The sequence below is a fragment of the Monodon monoceros genome, unplaced genomic scaffold (assembly GCF_005190385.1).
Source record: "Monodon monoceros isolate NGI ecotype Baffin Bay Population unplaced genomic scaffold, NGI_Narwhal_1 Super_Scaffold_15, whole genome shotgun sequence".
Taxonomy (NCBI): Eukaryota; Metazoa; Chordata; class Mammalia; order Artiodactyla; family Monodontidae; genus Monodon; species Monodon monoceros.
The window spans coordinates 83,084,521-83,110,212 of record NW_021703771.1 but is presented as its reverse complement, the minus strand read 5'-3'; the positions used below and the strand labels follow the sequence as shown (position 1 = coordinate 83,110,212).

At 36.9% G+C, this 25,692-nt stretch overlaps 1 protein-coding gene across 2 annotated transcripts in view; it reads right to left on the bottom strand.

Annotated features, from left to right (window-relative positions):
* Nucleotides 1-25,692, bottom strand: part of PACRG (parkin coregulated) — a 510,585-nt gene that overhangs the window by 421,831 nt on the left and 63,062 nt on the right. Inside the window, exon 2 of one of the 2 annotated variants that reach the window (XM_029223337.1) lies at nt 17,474-17,608. The exons of the other annotated variant lie outside the window; for it this stretch is intronic. Within the exon in view, the coding sequence (XP_029079170.1) occupies nt 17,474-17,608 (135 nt within the window). The remainder of the gene's footprint in view (nt 1-17,473; nt 17,609-25,692) is intronic. 2 annotated transcript variants of the gene reach the window in all.

Genomic DNA, 25,692 nt, shown 5'->3' with positions numbered 1-25,692 from the left:
TGCACATGGAAAGCATTTAAAAGATGTTTTTCAACTGATGGGCTAATGCTTCTCAAGAGACTCAGTATTACCAGATATAAATAATGAGAAGATAGAGGTCTCCTTAGAGTCACCCCATCATCCTTAATTTTCTGGTTAAATTTCACTGAATGAAAATTGAACTCTTAACTCCAATAGAAACAAGATATCTATATAAGCACACATACATATGTACACACACACATTGTATATACAAATATGAGAATTAGGGTTGGCACAAAATCTTCATGTCTTTTTCTTGTGATTTTTCCAAGCCCAAATTTTACTACCTTCAAAACAGATTTAGTATTTGTCTGTTTGATTATGTGTGCACACACATACACACACAAAAAATCATGTAATATAAATTAGCTAATTACAGTTGTTTAAATAAAAGACTTCCATGAGAAATAGAAAGAGTATTTTATTTCATCGATTTTTTTTTAAGTGGGAGCATTTTAGATTTGGTCTTACAATGGAAAAAGGTTGTATCTTAAGATAGTTCTTTCTCTGTATCTAGGGTAAGATACTAGGCTAATTGAGAAAACAATCCTATAAAAAGACTTCTGATCAATATGATCATAAAAAGCTATAAAAGCTGGATGAAAGATTATGAAAATCTATGGCCATTCTCAGAAGTAAGAAAGGCAAATATCAAGTTCTCAGAAATGAAGAGGAAGTGATGGGCAATAACCTGGTGAAGAAACGTGGAGTCCGACTCACATAAAAATCAGTTCAGAACCCGTACCCATGGAGAGACACACTTGAAGTCACAGGGATGCCCCCACATCCCAGGGCAAGTAGGATTCCCAAGGAAAGTACATTCCACAAAGGGACGCTCTGAGTAGAAATATCATAAAGCACTTGAGAAAACAAAACAGCTGAGAATAGGAGAAAGTGGCATATTCTAACCCATACCCCTAGAAACAGAGATAATAGATGAATGTGAAAGAAACTTTAAATGAATATATCTAAAATATATAACTCAACAAAGACAGTAAGAAAAACCAAAAAGCAAGAAAAAGACATAATGAAAAAAATGGGCAGATCTTTTAATGAAACAAAAATAAATTTTAGAATCGATATTCACTGAAACTGAATTTTTAAAATTTAACACACTGGTTACGCAGTAGATTAAACCTAACTGAAGAAAGTGAATTATTAAGTTGGAAGATAGATTTGAGGAAATCATGTAGAATGAAACACAGTGGATTAAAGAGCTAGGAAGAAAGAAAAAAGAGACTAAGAGATATGAGGCTACAATGGGTAAGTCCAATTTGTATTTAATACAGACTCCAGAGTTTTCTAATTTAAATCAGATTGAATGTCAAAAAGGATAAATCTCTAAAATTAACACTTAGGTAAAAATATGAATAACAGTATATGTTTAAAAATACAGTACAGAATTTTGGAGTCAGTGATATCTCATTTACACTTGGGATTGTCACAATATGTAGATATATAGGTATGTGGATTGATCACCTCAAGGTCATTTTATAGGTAAAATTTACTATTTGTCTATATAGTAATAAATAGACAAGTAGGAGGAAAAATCAAAAGTGTCAGGTGACTGCATTCACTGAAATATATACAAATCTATGAACTGATAGAAATTTTGTAGAGCCTCTCATTTTAAATATTTGTCTACAAAAATTATTTGAACAAAATAATTAAAGTAGCAAATGTTAAACACACACTGAATAAAGGATTAAGAATTTATGAGACACCAGGGATGCACATACACAGAGGAAAAGCCACGTGAGGATACAGTGAGAAGGCAGCCGTCCGCAAGTCAAGGAGGAGGCTTCAGGAGAAACCAGTTTTGCCGGCACCTTAGTCTTCTTGGACTTCCCACCTCCAGAACTGTGAGAAAATAAATGTTGATTCGGCCAAAAAAAAAAAAAATTATGAGCTGTGCAAGAGGAAGCTATTGAAGACTTGATATGTACTCTTTGGACACTTCTCAGTTTCTTTGTTGGATAGTGATCTATTCTAGCCAATAAACTTCTTAAGACCAGAGTCCATTATCAAGCAGGCTACAGAGCATATCACTGTGTCTCACTTATAAATATTCAATTCCTTTATTAGTAGATGAGTCACTATTGCCTGGGCATTGATTAAATCACATCACTTCTCTGTAACAGAATTCAGTCCAATAATGGAGAAAACTAAATAGGACTCCGTTATTTTAAACAGCTTCTGGACAAGAGTCTCTGACACAGTGTCTCCCAACATGCCATCAAATTACCTATGAAGATGCAGAAAAAGAGGAGAACATAACATGTAACTGAAAACAAGGTATAATAATGAATGCACAAGCAGGAAGAAAAGGAATTTCTACAGATGAAGAGTACAATGGAACTGGATTGCAAAACCACAGTTCATAGTCAACTTGTAGTTTGCAACCAGAGGCACCCATCCTAAAGCTTGGTAGGTGTTTTTTTTTTTTTTGAATCCCTCCTACACGTTCTGCCCCCTCAGAAACATAAGGTCTAGAACAAACTCCACTGAGGGGTGGGTGTGGAGTAGAACACTATCCTGCTGCTGTGAAGTACTTGCTTTTTAAGACAAAGTGTGATCCTTTCCATTCTCATCCCCATAAATATCACACCCACATCCAGTCACAGCCAGCTCTCAGAAAACAACTGAACAGGAGTAGGGACAGAGCCCCCTGGCAGTACACTGCACTGCATCCTAGAAAGTGGTGTGCCCCACAAGCAAAATGCTACAGGTAAGGGCAGAGAAAAATACAGCTGAGTATGTGTGCATTTCTGGGACTTGCCTACTCCATCTGTATCACTGTCAGAAGTCACAAAAATTTCCTTTTTATGCCAACAGAACAGGATGTTCATACCAGACACTAGGGATTGGCTGAGAGCTTGGCAGTCCACCTAAACATACCTGATAAGGAGAGCTCACCGGTCCAAGCAGAGAATGAATGAGGTCAAGCACAATGACATGTTCTAAGTCTTGGCAAACACCAATTCTAGATTGAGGTAAAACTGAAAATAATGGGTTTTATAAATATCCTGCACAGAAAGGAAATAGAATATCATCTTATAGACTTAGATGCTGAGGAAGCCCCTTTAAATTCACTACTTTAGTCATCAGTGATTTTGAGAAATGGCCATGCTCAAGTGTTCAAGAAGTCAAATCTTTATGAAAGAAGAACAGAAATCCATATGATGAAAATAGGCAAAAACTAAAAAAATGAGATTTGTACCATTAGGGAACAATCAGACATATCTGCAAGACATAATATATACAAAATGTACAATGATGCTGATAATAGTAGCGCTCATTATAGCAAAATATTGAAGAAAAGTGTTAATACCTAAAGAAAACATTACTATCCAACAATATGGAATTGGTTAAATTATGTATGGAACACTCTAGAGCTTCCCAAAATGATTTTTAAAGTGCATATGCAAGTTATGACTCGTAATTACTTGAAAAGAGTTATGAAGTATGAGTGAAATGTTTTATAAAATTTGCATACATACATAGATTTGCATATGAGAGAAAAAAGGGTCTGAATAGTTAACACTAATAATGTAGTAGAGGCTACCTCAGGGTTGTGGGACTATGGTTGATTCATATTTTTATTTTTGCTTATCTGAATTACAAAATACAGATAAAATATCAGAACATTTTCTGTGATAAACTTATTTGTACAATAATTTTTAAGCCAGTATGTACAATGATATGAGTCAGCAATACAAAGATTTGCAAGATTAGCTATAGCAGTGGAAGTAAAATTTGAACTTGAAGCACTAGTAGACAAATTGTTACTAAAGAAAATAGAAAATATAAGAAAGCTCTCTTATAAGTTTTTTAAAAGTGAATAAAAAGATAAAAATATTGAGGGAGACAGTGATAGAAATGACAGGATAAAATATAAGTTTACAGTCTACACATATTTGTTCTAAGAAAGGATTTAAAAATTGTAACAAAAATAATAAAGTAAGTAGACAAAATAAGCTTACTATATTAAAGAAAAGCTCAATGAAAACAAAAAATAAGCATGGTAGCAACTTCTAATTATACACAAATAATGCATTTATCCAGACTGTCAAACAAAATAAACAAGCAAACAAAGACAGATCAAAGGGATAAAAATCACACTGGCCTTAGTTTCTCAGCAATTATATGTTAGAATACAATGGTGTCACATTCTTCAGAGATTTGGAAGGGGACAGTTGTAATTTAAGAATGTTAATTTGAATCAAATGTGTTTCATGTAGGAAAGTTGAAAAATTATATTTTCAAGATAGTCAAGGATTCAGAAATATTCAACCCATGTACCTGTTTCTTATAAAATTCCCTAAACATATAGATGAACAGAGAGCGATGAATCTAAATAAGAACTCAAGAAAGGGGAATTTATGGCTTGAAGGTTTTATAAGTTTTTACCTTATTCAGACTGCAGTGCAATCTTGGAAATTCTATAGGATTTTTTCTTGTAAGGGATATGTCTTAGATTGAAGGCAGAGACTGATTGTATAGTGATTCTGTTGACTATCTTTGTTCACTTTTTATACTTTTCCCAATAGTAAGAAATGTGTTTCATATTCAATAAACCTTTTTCTCAATATCTCTTGCTATTCTCCAAAAATATATTAACAACATGTTTACAGTGGCGAATCCACTTACATGGTGGGCATGGTAGCTTCAGAATTGCTTAAGGAGAAGCCACATGTACCTTGCCCAAAGCAAAGCTACACAGAGACACATATTGGCACATATTTCTTGCAAAGGCCTTGAGTAATGACCACTGGAAACTGTAAAATGCATATTAAACTACGGTTACCTATTTCGTTGTTGCTCTTGTTAAATTTGACAAAACTATTCATTATTAATACTCTTGTGGCCATTATGTCCATTATTAATCTCCTCTTCTAATTAGGTCCTTGAATGTTCCTTTGGGTTCCTTAGAAATCATCATATGCAAACTCTTAGAGGAAAACATAGGCAGAACACTCTATGACATAAATCACAGCAAGATCCTTTTGGACCCACCTCCTAGAGAAATGCAAAAAAAAAAACAAAAAAAAACAAATGGGACCTAATGAAACTTAAAAGCTTTTGCATAGCAAAGGAAACCATAAATAAGACAAAAAGACAACCCTCAGAATAGGAGAAAATATTTGCAAATGAAGTAACTGACAAAGGATTAATCTCCAAAATTTACAAGCAGCTCATGCAGCTCAATATCAAAAAAACAAACAACCCAATCCAAAAATGGGCAGAAGGCCTAAATAGACATCTCTCCAAAGAAGATACACAGATTGCCAACAAACACATGAAAGAATGCTCAACATCATTAATCATTAGAGAAATGCAAATCAAAACTACAATGAGATATCATCTCACACCGATCAGAATGGCCATCATCAAAAAATCTACAAACAATAAATGCTGGAGAGGGTGTGGAGAAAAGGGAACCCTCTTGCACTGTTGGTGGGAATGTAAATTGATACAGCCACTATGGAGAACAGTATGGAGGTTCCTTAAAAAACTAGTAATAGAACTACCATACGACCCAGCAATCCCACTACTGGGCATATACCCTGAAAAAACCATAATTCAAAAAGAGTCATGTACCAAAATGTTCATTGCAGCTCTATTTATAATAGCCAGGACATGGAAGCAACCTAAGTGTCCATCGACAGATGAATGGATAAAGAAGATGTGGCACATACATACAATGGAATATTACTCAGCCATAAAAAGAAATGAAATTGAGTTATCTGTAGTGAGGTGGATGGACCTAGAGTCTGTCATACAGAGTGAAGTAAGTCAGAAAGAGAAAAACAAATACCGTATGCTAACACATATATATGGAATCTAAAAAAAAAAAAAACAGGTCATGAAGAACCTAGGGGCAAGACAGGAATAAAGACACAGACCTACTAGAGAATGGACTTGAGGATATGGGGAGGGGGAAGGGTAAGCTGTGACAAAGTGAGAGAGTGGCATGGACATATATACACTACCAAATGTAAAACAGATAGCTAGTGGGAAGCAGCCACATAGCACAGGGAGATCAGCTTGGTGCTCTGTGACCGCCTAGAGGGGTGGGATAGGGAGGGTGGGAAGTAGGGAGACGCAAGAGGGAAGAGATATGGGAACATATGTATATGTATAACTGATTCACTTTGTTATAAAGCAGAAACTAACACACCATTGTAAAGCAATTATACTCTAATAAAGATGTTAAAACACACACACACACACACACACACACACAAATCATCATATGAAACAGTTTTAACAAAGCTAAAAACACACATGCAGAAGACAGACTGAACTAAAACAATATACTGAAAGTGGTTATCTTCGGATGAATGTTATCTTATGTATACATTTTATTCATTTTCAAAATTTTCTAAAGTAATCATCTATTATTTTAAACTATAAAAAAGTTAGAAAACCTAAGAATTAGTGCATACAATTTTCATATACCATACAATGACAAATATTTTTTTACAAACTATTATATATACTATGATCACAACTGGGAAGAAGAAAGATAAGACAGAAATACTTTGAAAAATGTTAACAGTTGCATTCAGTGAATGGTGGAAAGATGATTATTCCTTGTACTTTTCAATATTTTTTATTTTATAAAATATAATGTATATATTTCATATTGAGAATAAAACTTTATAAGCAATAATAAGGATAAAAATTTGTATTTTTTACATGAGTTTAGCTGAGTATTCTACCAGAATTAATTTTTGCATATAACTTTCAAAGCCAGGATAACCTTTTTGTTTGTTTGTTTGTTTTTTGCGGTACGTACACGGGCCTCTCACTGTTGTGGCCTCTCCCGTTGTGGAGCACAGGCTCCGGACGCGCAGGCTCAGAGGCCATGGCTCACGGGCCCAGCCGCTCCGTGGCATGTGGGATCTTCCCAGACCAGGGCACGAACCCACGTCCCCTGCATCAACAGGCGGACTCTCAACCACTGTGCCACCAGGGAAGCCCCAGGATAACCTTCTTTTGATAAAGGTAAAATATAATTTCCTGAAATTTTTGCCTCAAATATGTATTAAAATTGATATGATTATTAATACCTTATTTAGATTTTACCTTTAGGAAAAGGAGAAACTTTAATATAACTTCAGGGGGTTGAAAATTTACTAAGTATCTAGAAGCCTCAAGTATAAAGAGACACTGACCACTCTAAATAAAAACATCAAACAAACACTGATTTTTTTTTTACTCTCATGACATCAATCTGATTCCATTTGTCATCTGTCAAAGAACTTTTGATCTCAAAAGTGCTTCAGTAAAGAGATGGGCTATGTGACAAGTGATAAGACAGAGAGAGGGAACCATTCATTAAATTACTAATTGGAACAGATATGGAATTTCGCCCTCCGGGCAGATACAAAAAAAACGTCAAAGTCCGACTTGTGTCCCCAAACCAGACTTTCTGAAAAGCAGCAACACACACTTTTCATTTAAAGATTGGAGTACTGATATTTCTGAGATGGCAACATGTATCACTGGGAGGGTGGCAACAATCCCACTTCTTCATGGGACAGTGATAGGGTATCTTAGCTGTGGCACCCTTGCACTGCAAAGACCACGCCTACTTTTCAACAGCAGGGGGTTGTGTAACTTGAAAAGCAGGAGTGATTTGTTTTTCTTCTAGATGTCAGTCCACTGGGATGAAACTTACAGCACTGCTTGTTTCTCTTGGGATGTGAATTGTCTTTAGCCGGTGCCTACCAAATCACTGTCACATAGCAGCAGCCGACCTTTCTTTTCAATCTATGCACTTTCCAGGAGTTATAAATCAGTTGACTTTCAAGCTCCATGAGATGGCATATGCCCTAGTTTGAAGAACAGATGGAGGCTTGGGGGAAAATTGTTTCTGCAGGCTTGCTACAAGCAGCACGGCTCCATAAAAGTGAACCATTCACACTAATTTCTCACATAAATTATATAGGCAGCAGGGAGCACCAGCCCATTCAGCAGAAAATCTTTCATCTAGCTTTCAGAGGTCATCTAACCAATTTAAATTAAAGTTATTTCTGATACATGGCTGTATTTTCATGCTGTACACTTCTAAGACATAGCAATTCACATCAAATAAAAGAATGGCATTAATTGTTCATGCAGTCCCCTCTTCAAAAAAATATAGAACAGCACAGTAATTGCCAGGAGATTATTTTTTTCAAGACTTCTAGAATAAGCTCTGTCTATTAATTAATCACAGAGGAATTAATAGTGGAAATGTGGCAGCTCTCTTGTAGAAAAATCAGGTAAATTGTCACTTCTCTTGTAAAATTTCCCTTACAAATTCTACTAAGGCCTGTTATCCAAACTCAAACTTTGACAGTTATCAAAAGAAATAGAAGCCCAGGACAATTCCATGAATACATTCATTCTTCTTCATGTGCAACAAATTATTCAACTCAAAGAAATTTGCCTATAAGATTTTAAAGATCAATATCGATTTTGCCTAACGGGGTAATAGATACGGCATTAATTCTTTGCATCCTTAAGAAACTGAAACATTAAGAAATTGAAGGCACCAGAGGACTAAATTATTAATCAAAATTAGAGAGTTTTGAGTGAGGGTTAATGGATTAGGTATCATATCACAGTGTGACTTACTTTAAAATGCAGTAGTATTTACAGATAATGAGCTATCGTGGTTTGGGGCTGATCTTAATTGTAAGAAAATTAGTGCACATTTCAATAATAATTATATTCAATAAATGTTTTTCCTGGTAGGAAATTATCAGTTATGTCAATGAAAACAGTCACACTGACAGAGCTTTTTATAGTTCATGAATACCAATGCCTCTAAGAACTGAAAAAAAAGAGAGAACATACTGGAGAAAAAATTCTGAATAGAGTCACACATGAGTTTTAGCAACTAGGGGGTCAATACAGAATTGAAGATATAGTGCAGCCACCATCAGTAGAAATTTTTAAAACAAATTTAGGCATTTAATTAACTTAGGCACAGCATTTCTTTACTTGGATGTCCAGACTGGACATACATTTTTAGTCATTTAGAAAGAAAAACAAACTTGTCATTTTGGAATTTAAGAAATTTAAGAAATCAGTAATCATTGGTAAAGCATTACGTATAACCTAAGCCTTTTCAAGGTAAAAGTTCAACCTACAGAAACTATTGCATATAACTCTGGACTGTGCATTCAAATTAACTTGCTGGTGCTGATCTTCTTAATTTGCTACCAGAAGACTTGGCCTCTATGGCTAATTTCTAATCAATGTTTGTTCTTTGAAGTATTTCGTGAACATCTCAAAATATAGATACTTTAGTAATTGTGAAACAAACTTTCTTAGACCTCCCAATTAAAAAGAGCCACATCAATCATTCAGTACATGGTCATCACAGATGAGAGTAAGGACTAGAGAGTGAGACGCATGGTCGCGAAACAGTGTCTAGAGAAGTAAAACCAGTTGCAGGATGTTTTACATTCATTCAGTACACATCACTGGGCACCACCTCTGTGCCAGATACTCTTTCAGGCATAGCACTGGGATAAAGGAGTGAACAAACTAGGAATACAGAGTCCCTGCCTTTGAAGTCTTTAGGATATGTCATTTTCATTAGCCTTGCTATTGGCTCCATTGTAGACCCTATCTGGTTTTCATTTTCTCTCATCTTTCCTATTATATGCTAAATTTCTGTATTTTATAGTTCTTTCTAAAACAATTTAAAATCTTTCAGTATTAAAGTAGGATAAAATATATAAATGAATACACATATTACTTATTGGTTAAAAAAATATCACCACAACATTGCCATATGAGGGGTTATAAGGTGCTGAGAGAGGGGAGTTTGAGGCAAAGTACAAGTCCATTTTGAGCTTTTCCCTTTTTGAGACAATTTGAAAGTTTGTGATTTTAGTCACATTTGTCATAGGGTTTTCATTATATCTTGATTTGGCTAGACAGTTAATATCTATTTCTTATTCAAACCTTTCTAATGTCTGGAACATCCTTAAGCATGTTCATAAGGAATTTAGTGGAAAACAAGACTCTCAGTGCATGCCAGTGCATGTCACATTCTATCACGTAGCACAGTATCAAGGACAGATGGAGAAAGGTAATTTCTACTAATATCTGCTGCAACAAAATGTCTATAAAGTAAAGAAATTTAGAGATACCTTAGTGTAGTTGTAGCTGTTTTCATCTTAGTTCATCAGAATAACTGAATGGTTTATAACACCATATAGTTATTTTTAAAATCCAATCTATTTTTCTCCAACTCTTTCTCCCAAGGTCTACATTGAATACTATAAAATAGTATTCTCGCACAATTTTAAAACAATGTCTTGGAATTAGAATTTATAATAAAACAGTGAATTTCATAGTGCACCGATGATTCATAGTTTGCTTCTCATTAAGTGTGTAAGTAACAAGCAGTATTTCAAGTTCTTTTGAGTGACTACTTGAAGTGATTTCAGATTCCTGCCCAAAATAGGGAACTAGAATGGACTCCTGGCTCCTTCTCCTGGGGAAATGAAGGGAGGAAATGTGGATTCTGGGAAGTAACAAACAAAAAGAGTATAAGGAGGAGGAAGAGGGGGAGGAAGGAGGAAGGAGAAAGGGAAAGGGGAGGAAGAGGAGGAAGGAGAGGAGAAGGAAAATAGTGAGGGTGGAGAGGAGAGGGGCAAGGGGAGAAGGAAGAAGGGAAGGAGAAGGGAAAGTAGAGGGAGGAGGGGGAGGAGAAGGAAGGAGAAGAAGATGAGGAGGGGGAAGAGGGAGAAGACGACTCCTCAGGAGACCTGAAGGTTGTCTAAACTGATGGGTGGAGAATGTCTAGTGGCAGAAGCGAGAGGATAGTTCCCAGAAAAGCGGTGTAAACGCCCACATACTTTTATATTCTCCTATGACTCGTGCTTTAATGCTTGACTTTGGTGCAATTTACAGCTCCCTTCCACCAAAGGATCACATTCTACACTTATGCCTTGCTTCAACCCTCCTTTTTTATTATTATTATTTTTTATTGGAGTATAGTTGCTTTAAAATATCGTGCCAGTTTATACTGTAGAGCAAAGTTTATACTGTAGAGCAAAGTGAATCAGCTACACATACATATATATCCCCTCCTTTTCGAATTTCCCTCTCATCTAGGTCACCACAGAGCACTGAGTAGAGTTCCCTGTGCTATACAGCAGGCTCTCACCAGTTATCTACTTTATACATAGTATCAATAGTGTATATATGTCAATCCCAATCTCCCAGTTCATCCCACGCCCCCTCACCCCCGCGTACCCACATGTCCGTTCTCTACGTCTGTGTCTCCACCTCTGCCCTGCAGACAAGATCGTCTACACCAATTTTTTCTGATTCCATATATATGCGTTAATACACGATATTTGTTTTTCTCTTTCTGACTTACTTCACTCTGTATGACAGTCTCCAGGTCCATCCATGTCTCTACAAATGACCCAATTTCATTCTTTTTTATGGCTGAGAAATATTCCACTGTATATATGTACCACCTCTTCTTTATCCATTCATCTGTTGATGGACATTTATGCTGCTTCCATGACCTGGTTATTGTAAATAGTGCTGCTATGAACATTGGGGTGCATGTGTCTTTTTGAATTATGGTTTTCTCTGGGTATATGCCCAGGAGTGGGATTGCTTGGTCATATGGTAGTTCTATTTTTACTTTTTTAAGGAATGTCCTTACTGTTCTCCACAGTGGCTGTATCAATATACATTGCCACCAACAGTGCAAGAAGGTTCCCTTTTCTCCACACCTTCTCTAGCATTTATTGTTTGTATATTTTTTGATGATGGCTGTTCTGACTGGTGTGAGGTGATATCTCATTGTAGTTTTGATTTGCATTTCTGTAATAATTAGTGATGTTGAGCATCTTTTCATGTGTTTGTTGGCCATCTGTATGTCTTCTTTGGAGAAAGAAGTCTAGTTAGGTCTTCCACCCATCTTTTGATTGGGTTGTTTGTTTTTTTGATATTGAGCGGCATGAACTGTTTGTATAGTTTGGAGATTAATCCTTTGTTGATTCATTTGCAAATATTTTCTCCCATTCCGAGGGTTGTCTTTTCGTCTTGCTTATGGTTTCCCTTGCTGTGCAAAAGCTTTTAAGTTTCTTTAGGTCCCATTTGTTTATTTTTATTCTTATTCTCATTACTCTTGGAGGCGGGCCAAAAAAGATCTTGCTGCAATTTATGTCAAAGAGTGTTCTGTCTAGATTTTCCTCTAAGAGTTTTACAGTGTCTGGCCTTACATTTAGGTCTTTAATCCATAATTTTGGAAGTCCTAGCCATGGCAATCAGAGGAGAAAAAGATATAAAAGGAATACAAATTGGCAAAGAAGAAGTAAAACCATCACTGTTTGCAGATGACATGATACTATACATAGAAAATCCTAAAGATGCCACCAGAAAACTACTAGAGCTCATCAATGAATTTATAGTAAAGTCACAGGATACAAAACTAATACACAGAGATCACTTGCATTCCTATACACTAACAACAAAAGATCAGAAGGAGAAATTAAGGAAACAATCCCATTTACCATTGCAACAAAAAGAACAAAATACCTAGGAATAAACCTACCACAGAAAACTATGATACTGATGAAAGAAATCAAAGACGACACAAACAGATGGAGAGATACACCATATTCTTGGATTGGAAGAATCAATATTGTGAAAATGACTAGACTACCCAAAGCAATCTACAGAGTCAATTCAATCCCTATCAAATTATCAATGGCATTTTTCAAAGAACTAGAATAAAAAAATTTACAATTTGTATGGAGACACAAAAGACCCCAGATATCAAAAGCAATCTTGAGAAACAAAAATGGAGCGGAAGGAATCGGGCTCCCTGACTTCAGACTATACTACAAAGCTACAGTAATCAAGACAGTATGGTACTGGCACAAAAACAGAAATATAGATCAATGGAACAGGATAGAAAGCCCAGAGATAAACCCACGCACCTATGGCCACCTAATCTATGACAAAGGAGGCTAGAATATACAATGGAGCAAAGACAGTGTCTTCAATAAGTGGTGCTGGGAAAACTGGACAGCTACATGTAAAAGAATGAAATTAGAACACTCCCTAACACCATACACAAAAGTAAACTCAAAATGGATTAAAGACCTAAATGTAAGGCCAGAGAGCCCTCCTTTACGTAGAAGAAGTTGAGACGGTGTGCCGAAAGCTCTGCAAGTTTGTATGGCATTTCTTCTGTCTCCAGAGTGTCCTCTAGGTAGAGCCTCACCCCACCCCACACTATGCTTATAAAGGGGTATGACTCATATCACAAAATTACAGGAGACTGAATAACGGAAATTTAAGGTGTGGAAACCCATTGTTCATGCTGATTATCTGCTTTGTAACTTATTCAGAAGGGTTGGCTCTTGATCAACTTCTGTTGCTTGTACTCTGGATATTGAACATATCAGCAACAGAACAAAGCCATGTTTCCTGAAAGTTAGTAGAGTCAAGAAAAATGCAGAAAAGTAAGTGGATTAAATGTTTAGAGCAATTAGTATGCTTTGTAATGGATTCAACCATTCACAATCAAGAATTCTTCAGCTATATTTAGAAAATGCATATTTAAAAATAAAAAAGTATGCAGAGCTTGCCTGGTACATTTCATAATCTAGATTAAATCTATTATCTTTCATAATCATTAACTTGCCACTGATAAGTATATAGAAAATTTCACTACAAATATTTTGCAAAACTTCTTTCATGTTAACCAAGGAATGTATAAGCCCAGCCATGACAAAGGTGCACAAATCAGTCTTATTCTTTTATTTTAATAAAAATTCTTACATAGCTATAGTCTCCTATCTGGCTAGCAGGTTCAGGCATTTATTTTTGACTGTCATTATCTTTTTCTTGAGCTAAATGCTTTATTTTACTACATCCTGAATATTTAGAGATTACATATTTACTTTGGAGAATATCTAGAGATATGGCAATAAAAAAAGTAGGCAGTAAAGAGTCTTCATAAAATCCACAAACACAATGAGGAGTCCATCATAAGACAGGAAACCAGCTCTGAATCCTGGGCATTTAACTTTTTTTTAAAATTAATTTTTATTGGAGTATGGTTGCTTTACAATGTTGTATTAGCCTCCACTGCACAACAAAATGAATCAGCCATACACATACAGCTATCCCCTCACTTTTGGACTTCCCTCCCATTTAGGTTACCACAGTGTGTTAGGTAGAGTTCCCTGAGCTATACAGTATGTTCCCATTTTATACATAGTATCAATAATGTATATGTGTCAATCCCAGTCTCCCAATTCCTCCCACCCCACCCCTTTCACCCCTGGTATCCATACATTTGTTCTCTACTTGACTGTCATTATCTTAATGTAGAGCAGCACTGTTTAATATGGTAACCAGTGGCTATTTAAATTAAAATTAATTAAAATTCAAAATTTAGTTCCTCAGTCTCTCTGGGGACATTTCAAGTGCGTAACGGCCACATATGGCTACTTGTAATGTATTAGACAGTACAGATGCAGAACATTTCCACCACTGCAGAAAGCTGCATTAAACAGTGCTCGGATCTTTAGTGATACCGCAAGGAATATACTAAACTGCACAGACTGTGGCATTTGGTTTGCCCTGTTGTTTTGACATGTGGAACAAATGACCATTTCATGTGCCCTAAACTATGATGGTAGCTCAGGATGTGGGTTGAGAAACCTAACCCTGCGAAGACATTTGCCTGTCTCTGACTTTTACTTCTATGTTCTGACTTTAGTAAGTCATTTATTAAGTATTACTGTAGAGTGCCTTTGTTATTTCAAGAACATATGGTGATTTCTAATATGGTGATGATCAGGTCAGCTAATCCAGAACAAAAAGAGGGGGAATTTGAGGTCTTGGGCAGGGATCCTCTCTCAGCAACTTTACAGACCGGAATGAGCCTGAGATGCTGGGGAAGTCTTCATCAGGGTTTAGGGCAGTGACTTCTGCCCTAAAGTCACTGCCTTTCAGGCCTCTTGAAATTCTGATAAAGGAAATGGATCTCCTTGCCACTTAATTATACACACCATTTCAGGTACTCACCACCGCCCTTGGAGCCCCAGGGGTGTCACAGGGAGTGTGGAGAGAGGACAGGTATTTTCCTGGGAATCAGAGCTACTCAGGAGCCTTCAGCAAGGGGCGAGCTATGACATGAGATGAGAAGTTTGCTTGACCAGGGCTCTGTCCACACACGGCAAAGGACAGTTCAGGGTCTGGGGATGTTCAGTTAGTTTGTTTTTGTGCGGTGCATGCAGAGCCCTGCTTCCTTCAACATTAAAGGTCCCTTCCTTAGAAATGGCATCCTAAAAGAAGGCCTCTGGTCTTACCAAGTACCGGACTTTCCCCATAGTACATGTACCAAGGAATAAATATGAATATATTGAGAGACTGCTCACAAGCCTGTGCTTAATAATTTTAATGTTTTATCTTCAACATTACAGTAGTACAATTGAAATCCGGTTGTTAAAGCTTTAAAAGGTAGAAGTCTACCGGTTATAGGATAAGATGGTTCTTTAAATGTATGCTATTATCCTACCAGTGGCAGCATATAAATTGCTTCCTCTTTATTCTGACTTTTTAGTTTGCTGAATCAGTACAGTAGTCAATAGTAGCTTAAAATAATTAATATAGTTATAAAAAAGAAAAGCAATTTATATCCCATCTGACTGTTGGATTATCACAGATAAAGCAAAATGATTCATCTATATTTTAATTATTTTCAAGATGAATTTTTTCTAGTCTCTTGACATTTCTAAAAGTTACTCATACAATTATTCAAACAGGTCAAAAAAACTATGAATTCTTTTTATTGATAGAATTTTTATGTGCTAAATTACTTAAAACACCAAAAATCGACTCACTTTTTATAAAGAAATATGGCATATTCTTTTACTCGAAAGGAATCAAGTTCTTAAGAACCTGCACTATGTGATCGTGAATGAATTGGTACATAGACAAACACAAAATCCATCTAACTAATCAAATACAAACAAAACCCCAAATTAAAGTTTTTAAGAATAAAATATGTAAATTAGTTATACTTGCTATAAATTTTTTCTCATTATGCACATTTTCACATAACAAATGCAAATTTTAAGAGATGATTAAAACCAGGATAATAATGTCCTTCATTCTCCTAAAAAAATTATGACAAAATTTAATAACAAGGGTATCTTCAGATTTCTCTTGCCAAACAATTTTTAATAATTCTAAGTTCAATAACTGGATATCATGTGACTGCTCAAGATTTCAAAATGTTTGATAATTATATGAAAACATTTAAAGACATACTAGAAATAATGCAAACAATTCTTTCAGGTTTTCTATAAAAGAAGGAAAAGGTTAATTTTAATGAATTTCTGAGCTATTTACTTTGATGAATTCTACACTTTGATCATTTTTATTTTTTAACATAAATTTATTTGTTACTAATTATAAACAATCCTGACGTTCACCCTTCAGATACTACTGTGGGACTTTTTTATTACATGGATCAGTTGCTAAATTTAAAATATTTGGCAAAGCCTTTTATGTTCCTTAACCTGATGTGATGCTCACACATGTGCAACTGCTTTTCTTTCTTTAGGCAGAGAAGCCCTTTTAACTGATAAATATCACCCAAAGCAAAGTCCTTGATAACAAAAAATAATTAAATAGCAGAAAGTGGTTAGAGATCAGCATTCATTTTTCAAATTAAATGTAAAAGCCTTCTTCAGTTAAGAGATTGGCAAGTTTTTACAAATAACATCAGTGAGCCTTTTAGAAGGAAACAGCCACATTAAAATGGAGTCATTAGGCAATACATTTATTTTGAAACCAATTAACCTTTTGTCAGAAAAATGTCGGTGCTGTAATGGTCTCAGCAGCGGAGGTCAGCCTCTAACAGGGCACGTATGACAGCCACTGTGCTGGCTGACACGTACTGCAGGCAGAGAGGAGAGGGCAGCATGAGAACCGGCCCTCTTTTGTATTCCACACTGCATTTCCAGGGAGCAGACAATCTTGACCTATCCATTCAGGTAATTAAAGCTTCCATTTGGAAGTGTCCTGCAGGAAGGTGAAATTTTGGGGAGATAAATGGCTGTTGTTCTTTGTATCCAGCCACCAGTTCCATAACTTGATGGACTGCCTGAAACAGGCTGGGATGCCAGGTTCTCATAAAAATAGAGATGAATTGGTCAGCACACAATTCTCTAAGGCAAAGCAACTCTGTCATTTTCTTTTTTGCAGGCTATAATTTAATTGTTAGTCAAGGTGGACAGCTGACACAGGGGGGCTTTCTCTCAGAGCTTACCTACCATCTTCCATTCACTGAGAAATCACTCCAGCTTATTTACTTATCAGCCAAGTTTGTTTGACATTGGGAAATGTCACTTCCACAGGGAGCACAGCTGGTTCTCCCAGCTGTGCCCTGACTTACCTTCCACGCTATTTTGTTTCCTTTCGAATCATGTTCAAGGGCAATTGGGAAGTCCCCTCGTTCATAAAATTTTCGAAACGCTGTGGGCTTCGTTGGTCTTTCTTTAAATGCTCCTGCAGGTGGAGGGCCTCTCACCTTTAAAGAAAAAAAAAAAAAGGAATCAGGTTTTAAAACACATTGGAAAATGCACAGTGAAAAGACTTTGGCTTTTATGTTTCATTTTGTATAAAATGTTCTGGAAGACAAACCAAATTATCTTAATAATGAACAACTGAAATCTCACTAATACAAACATTTGGAGAAGAAAATTATTTTATAATAACTGTTAAGGATCTACTTTATTTCAAGCTACTTTACAAAGCATTCCTAGAAAATGTCACTTTAAAATATCACTTTATAAAGAAGAAAAGCCTGAACTTTTAAGGAAAACATTTTAATAGAAGCAACTAAGTTCAGAGTGTTAAAACTTCTAAGATTCTTAATAATTGCAAATTCTAATCTCAGGTCTGATATACTTTATAGAATACTCCAGAAATAAATTTAAAATATGTCCTTCAAATCTTTCTATATAAATAAAATGTTAGGATATGTTCTCATGTTATAAGTATTAACCATAAAACCATAAAAATGTGATATAAAATTAAGTGATGATAAATGAGAGAGTTTAAGAAGAAAAATGGTGGTCTACTGTGTGTGCATAGCATACATTTGGTAACATGAATTTATGAGAAAGAAATATTAGAAGAGATTATATGAGAATCTTTCACCTGCCAAATTATGAGTTTTATGAAAGAAACATTTCATATTGAGTTATTCACATTGACTACAACTTTTAAATCTGCATTATTTACATATGAACTAATTCATTATGTTACAAAATTCAAAGTGATGAGTGAATGACTATCATTAGAAAATGATAGTCGGCTGTACGGTTCCTTATATATAGTCTAAACACTATTATCTTTACCTGTTTGTAAAAAAAAAAGGTAAATATTAGTCATCCATTAGTTTAATAAAAACAATTATTTTGTTAATTCTTAAATAGACAAGAGAGCAAATAATTTACCTACTATCTTAATATTTTATTTGATGCCATATTAATTTTTAATATCTGTGTGAAAAATAATTTTAACAAAGTATATATAAAATATATCTACTATAACAAATATTATATATTATATAATGACAAATACATTTTATCTGAAGCACACATAAAGACTAATATTAGAAACTGAGGGAGCTTCCGGGAAGATGGCGGAAGAGTAAGACGCGGAGATCACCTTCCTCCCCACAGATACACCAGAAATACATCTACGTGTGGAACAACTCCTACAGAACACCTACTGAAAGCTGGCAGAAGACCTCAGACCTCCCAAAAGGCAAGAAGCCCCCCAAGTACCTGGGTAGGGCAAAAGAAAAAATAAACAGAGACAAAAGGAGAGGGACGGGACCTGCACCAGTGGGAGGGAGCTGTGAAGGAGGAAAGGTTTCCAAACACTAGGAAGCCCCTTCACGGGCGGAGACTGCGGGTGGCGGAGGGGGAAAGCTTCGGAGCCGCGGAGGCGAGCACAGCAACAGGGCTACGGAGGGCAAACCGGGGAGATTCCCGCACAGAGGATCAGGGCCGACCGGCACTCACCAGCTGGACAGGCTTGTCTGCTCACCCGCTGGGGCGGGCGGGGCTGGGAGTTGAGGCTCGGGCTTCGGTCGGAGCGTCCGCAGAGGACGGGGGTTGGCGGCGTGAACACAGCCTGCAGGGGGTTAGTGCGCCACAGCTGGCCGGGAGGGAGTCCGGGGAAAAAGTCTGGAGCTGCCGAAGAGGCAAGAGACTTTTTCTTCCCTCTTTGTTGAGGAGAGGGGATTAAGAGCGCTGCTTAAAGGAGCTCCAAAGATGGGCGCGAGCCGGGACTAAAAGCGCGGACCCCAGAGACGGGCATGAGACGCTAAGGCTGCTGCTGCCGCCACCAAGAAGCCTGTGTGCGAGCACAGGTTACTATCCACACCCACCTGCCGGGGAGCCTGTCCAGCCCGCCACTGCCAGGGTCCCGGGATCCAGGGACAGCTCCCCCGGAAGAACGCACGACGCGCCTCAGGCTGGTGCAACGTCACGCCGGCCTCTGCCGCCGCAGGCCCGCCCCGCACTCCGTGCCCCTCCCTCCCCCCCGGCCTGAGTGAGCCAGAGCCCCCGAATCAGCGGCTCCTTTAACCCGGTCCTGTCTGAGCGAAGAACAGACGCCCTCCGGCGACCTACATGCAGAGGCGGGGCCAAATCCAAACCTGAGCCCCTGGGGACTGTGAGAACAAAGAAGAGAAAGGGAAATCCCTCCCAGCAGCCTCAGGAGCAGCGGATTAAAGCTCCACAATCAACTTGATGTCTGTGGAATACCTGAATACACAACAAATCATCCCAAACTGAGGAGGTGGACTTTGAGAGCAAGATTTATGCTGTATAGCTTTGCTTCCTCTTGTCCTAGGGTTCTATCCGTCCGTTTTTTTGTTGTTGTTTTGGTTTGGTTTTGGTTTTTTTTTTTTTTCTTTATTTTTTCTTAATAATTATTTTTTATTTTAATAACTTTATTATATTTTATCTTACTTTATTTTATTTTACTTTATCTTCTTTCTTTCTTTTTTCCTTCCTTCCCTCCTTCCTTCCTCCCTCCCTCCCTTCTTTCTTTTTTTCTTTCATTCTTTCTTCTACTAATACTTTCTTTCTACTTTTTCTCCCTTTTATTCTGAGCCGTGTGGATGAAAGGCTCTTGGTGCTGCAGCCAGGAGTCAGTGAAGTGCCTCTGAGGTGTGAGAGCCAACGTCAGCACACTGGTCCACAAGAGACCTCCCAGCTCCACATAATATCAAGTGGCGAAAATCTCCCAGAGATCTCCATCTCAACACCAGCACCCAGCTTCACTTAACGACCATCAAGCTACAGTGCTGGACACCCCATGCCAAACAACTAGCAAGACAGGAACACAACCCCACCCATTAGCAGAGAGGCTGCCTAAAATCATAAGTCCACAGACACCCCAAAACACACCACCAGACATGGACCTGCCCACAAAAAAGACAAGATCCAGCCTCATCCACCAGAACACAGGCCCTAGTCCCCTCCACCAGGAAGCCTACACAACCCACTGAACCAACCTTAGCCACTGGGGAGAGACACCAAAAACAATGGGAACTACGAGCCTGCAGCCTGCAGAAAGGAGACCCCAAACACAGTAAATAATCAAAATGAGAGGACAGAAAAACACACCACAGATGAAGGAGCAAGATAAAAACCCACCAGACCTAACAAATGAAGAGGAAATAGGCAGTCTATCTGAAAAAGAATTCAGAATAATGTTAGTAAAGATGATCCAAAATCTTGGAAATAGAATGGACAAAAATGCAAGAAACATTTATCAAGGACCTAGAAGAACTAAAGATGAAACAAACAACGATGAACAACACAATAATTGAAATTAAAAATACTCTAGATGGGATCAATAGCAGAATAACTGAGGCAGAAGAATGGATGTGACCTGGAAGATAAAATAGTGGAAATAACTACTGCAGAGCAGAATAAAGAAAAAAGAATGAAAAGAACTGAGGACAGTCTCAGAGACCTCTGGGACAACATTAAACGCACCAACATTCGAATGATAGGGGTTCCAGAAGAAGAAGAGAAAAAGAAAGGGACTGAGACGATATTTGAAGAGATTATAGTTGAAGACTTCCCTAATATGGGAAAGGAAATAGTTAATCAAGTCCAGGAAGAACAGAGAGTCCCATACAGGGTAAATCCAAGGAGAAACATGCCAAGACACATATTAATCAAACTGCCAAAAATTAAATACAAAGAAAATATATTAAAAGCAGCAAGGAAAAACAACAAGTAACACACAAGGGAATCCCCATAAGGTTAACAGCTGATCTCTCAGCAGAAACTCTGCAAGCCAGAAGGGACTGGCAGGACATATTTAAAGTGATGAAGGAGAAAACCCTACAACCAAGATTACTCTACCTAGCAAGGATCTCATTCAGATTTGATGGAGAAATTAAAACCTTTACAGACAAGCAAAAGCTGAGAGGGTTCAGCAGCACAAAACCAGCTTTACAACAGCTGCTAAAGGAACTTCTCTAGGCAAGAAGCACAAGAGAAGGAAAACACCTACAGTAACAAACCCAAAACAATTAAGAAAATGGGAATAGGAACATACATATTGATAATTACCTTAAATGTAAATGGACTACATGCTCCCACGAAAAGACACAGATTGGCTGAATGTATACAAAAACAAGACCCATATATTTGCTGTCTACAAGAGACCCACTTCAGACCTAGAGACACATACAGACTAAAAGTAAGGGGATGGAAAAAGATATTTCATGCAAATGGAAACCAAAAGAAAGCTGGAGTAGCAATTCTCATATCAGACAAAACAGACTTTAAAATAAAGACTATTACAAGAGACAAAGAAGGACACTACATAATGATCAAGGGACTGATCCAAGAAGAAGATATAACAATTGTAAATATTTATGCATCCACTATAGGAGCACCTCAATACATAAGGCAAATACTAACAGTCATAAAAGGGGAAATCGACAGTAACACATTCATAGTAGGGGACTTTAACACCCCACTTTCACCAATGGACAGATCATCCAAAATGAAAATAAATAAGGAAACACAAGCTTTAAATGATACATTAAACAAGATGGACTTAATTGATATTTATAGGACATTCCATCCAAAAACAACAGAATACACATTTTTCTCAAGTGCTCATGGAACATTCTCCAGGATAGAAAAAATCTAGAAACAATAAATGCTGGAGAGGGTGTGGAGAAAAGGGAACCCTCTTGCACTTTTGGTGGGAATGTAAATTGACACAGCCACTGTGGAGAATAGTATGGAGGTTCCTTAAAAAACTACAAATAGAACTACCATAAGACCCAGCAATCCCACTACTGGGCATATACCCTGAGAAAACCATAATTCAAAAAGAGTCATGTACCAAAATGTTCACTGCAGCTCTATTTACAATAGCCCGGAGATGGAAACAACCTAACTGTCCATCATCGGATGAATGGATAAAGAAGATGTGGCACATATATACAATGGAATATTACTCAGCCATAAAAAGAAACGAAATTGAGCTGTTTGTAATGAGGTGGATAGACCTAGAGTCTGTCATACAGAGTGAGTAAGTCAGAAAGAGAAAGACAAATACCGTATGCTAACACATATATATGGAATTTAAGAAAAAAAATGTCATGAAGAACCTAGGGGTAAGACAGGAATAAAGACACAGTCCTACTAGAGAATGGACTTGAGGATATGGGGAGGGGGAAGGGTAAGCTGTGACAAAGCAAGAGAGAGGCATGGACATATATTCACTACCAAACGTAAGGTAGATGGCTAGTGGGAAGCAGCTGCATAGCACAGGGAGATCAGCTCGGTGCTTTGTGACCGCCTGGAGGGGTGGGATAGGGAGGGTGGTGGGGGGTGATGCAAGAGGGTAGAGATATGGGAACATATGTATATGTATAACTGATTAACTTTGTTATAAAGCAGAAACTAACACACCATTGTAAAGCAATTATACTCCAATAAAGATGTAAATAAAATAAAATAAAATAAAATCCCATAAACAGAAAAAAAAAGAAACTGAGTAGGAGATTAAGAAATACCTTATTAAGATGATTAAATGCTGAAGTGGAATTGAAGAGTGAGGTAACATAAAGGCATTTGTTAGAGTTTAAAATGTTCTTCACCACATAGAACATTATTTGCAGCAAATGATTACGTAAGTAACTGAAATGACACTGGACAGTGGAGAAGCAAGATTTACTCTTACTTATTGAAGATTTAAAATTTTTTCTGGTATTAGAATTTTTCAGCCAATTTCATTCAATTGTTAAATGACCATATGCATACAGCAACTACTTTGTGCAGAGTTCTGAGTTGGTTGCTATATATAAGGGAGGACATTCTCAACAATGTTAGTAAAATGGAAACTGTAGAGATGTTACTCCTGGACTTTTGCAATTCATGGAGCAATAAATTTTGAAACATATTTTTGGGAAACGATAAAGAATCAACAGTTTTTTATTTTGCCAAGAAGTTACATCAAAAAAAATTACTATTTACCATCATGTTACATTTTAACACCTCCCAGAAGTGGTAGAACATAAACTAAAGAAAGAAAACATAGCCAGCATGCATATGTATTTACAGAAAGTTATAGTGCAATAGTACATATGCGTGTGCATGTGTACATGTGTATTATTATTATTTGTATACAGATACCTCACTTTTTATATTTTTGAAAAATTAATTTTTAATGGGTAATAGGTATATATATATGGTATGATACATATAGATAGATAGATAGATATAGATATACAATGGACTTTTATTCAACCATAAAAAGAAGGAAGTCCTGCCATTTGGAATGACATGCATAGACCTTGAGGACATTATGCTAAGTGAAATAAGTCAGACAGACAAATACTGTATGATCTCACTTTTTTGTGGAATCTAAAAAAAAACTGAACTCGTAGAAACAGAGAGTGGAATGGTGCTTGCCAGGGACTGGGGGCGTGTGGCATCCATTGATTGTCTTTTTTTCATTTGCTTTACAATCTTCCTGATTCTTGGTGTCACAACTGATTTTTTTATTGAAACCTGGACACTGGTGTGTTATGAGACTAGATCTTAAACCTTCTGCTTTAGCTGGTTTATTCTTACACCTCTCTAGCAGAAATGAGGTGGGGGGGGTGCCACCTGATTACTACCAGGTTGGGGCAGAAGTACTGGTATCCCACCTGGCCTCGGCTGAACCATGTGGAGGGAGCTCCTCATTAACACTGGGTGAGGGTGGGAGTTTCAGCACCATTGGCCTCCACTGTCACCTCCCTGACAGAGAAGGGTAGCAGTGCCTCATTATTGCTCCCCACCCTGACAGCACAGATGAAGTGGCCTCATTACTGCTAGGCAGTGCCTGTCCCTCCACGAGGCATCCTCTGACACCACCCCAACAGGAAGGGGGAAGACCCTCTTATGACTGCTGGCTGGGGTGAAAGTCCAATCTGCCCCCATGTGTTCTCCATTGACACTATGGGTGTTGGGGACCTCTTTTCTATTCCAGTAGAGATCAAAGACAATTTCTCATTTAAAAAATTCAGCTACAACGATTATTTAGGTTTTTTTGTCTGCTCATCATATCCTAACCATCTTTTTCAGTTTTTTTTAGATGCCAAGTTATTATTTATGCTGTTGACAGTAAGCCTCTCATTTAACTGACTTAAAATTTATTTAAGATTATCCATCTTTCTCCTTTTTCTTTGTATTTATCTTAAAATCAAGTTCTCTTTTCCCTTATATCTCTTATTCTAAATATACTCCAATCTTTCTGATTCAGAACTCAAAATTCTAATTGTCCAAACTTTTCAAATAATGAATACATTTCTAAGATGCCTAGAAGGCTTTTTATACATTGTAACAGATAACTTACACTTCCTCTTTCTTCCCATAATTTTTTATGGGCTCTCTAGAGAAATGATTCCATACCTACAGTTCCATGGAAGTCTTTGCTTAGTTTTACAAAAATTGTCCATGCTAATATGCAATTACTGAACAGCGAGGAAATTTTATTGAGTATCTGTTATCCTCTGTTTTTATATTTCTGCCATTTACTTATTTTGAAACACTAGATTCTTTCAATTCTGCTATAGATCCATTCCAAATTAACTCTTGGAATTTCAGGAGTTATAATTTGTAAAACTGACTAGAATATTACCACTTAGATTTGTTAATGCAAAGGGACATTACCTAACTTCATGCAGATGCTCTGTCACTCTATCCCTAGATAATATTTTTTTCTGTTCCAAATATATAGGTAGCCACTGAAACCTTACAGAAGGACATACTATTTTTTTAATATTCCATACATAATTCATTCCAACTAGTTCTAAAAATCTGTACATGAAAACCAAGTGAAATATAATTCCTGGAAAGGTAATAATGATATTATTACTGGAAATCACACAGATGGATATAGTTTGACTAAACAACTTTAAAAGCCAACAAAAACACTGTTAAGAATCCTTATGTAAGTCTCTTATTTGTACAAGGACTACTGTAAATTTTATTTAATGTCTTAAGAATTTTTTCCTGATTTATTGTAAATAATATAGAGCAAATAAGGAACCATAAATCAAAGTAGATTTGT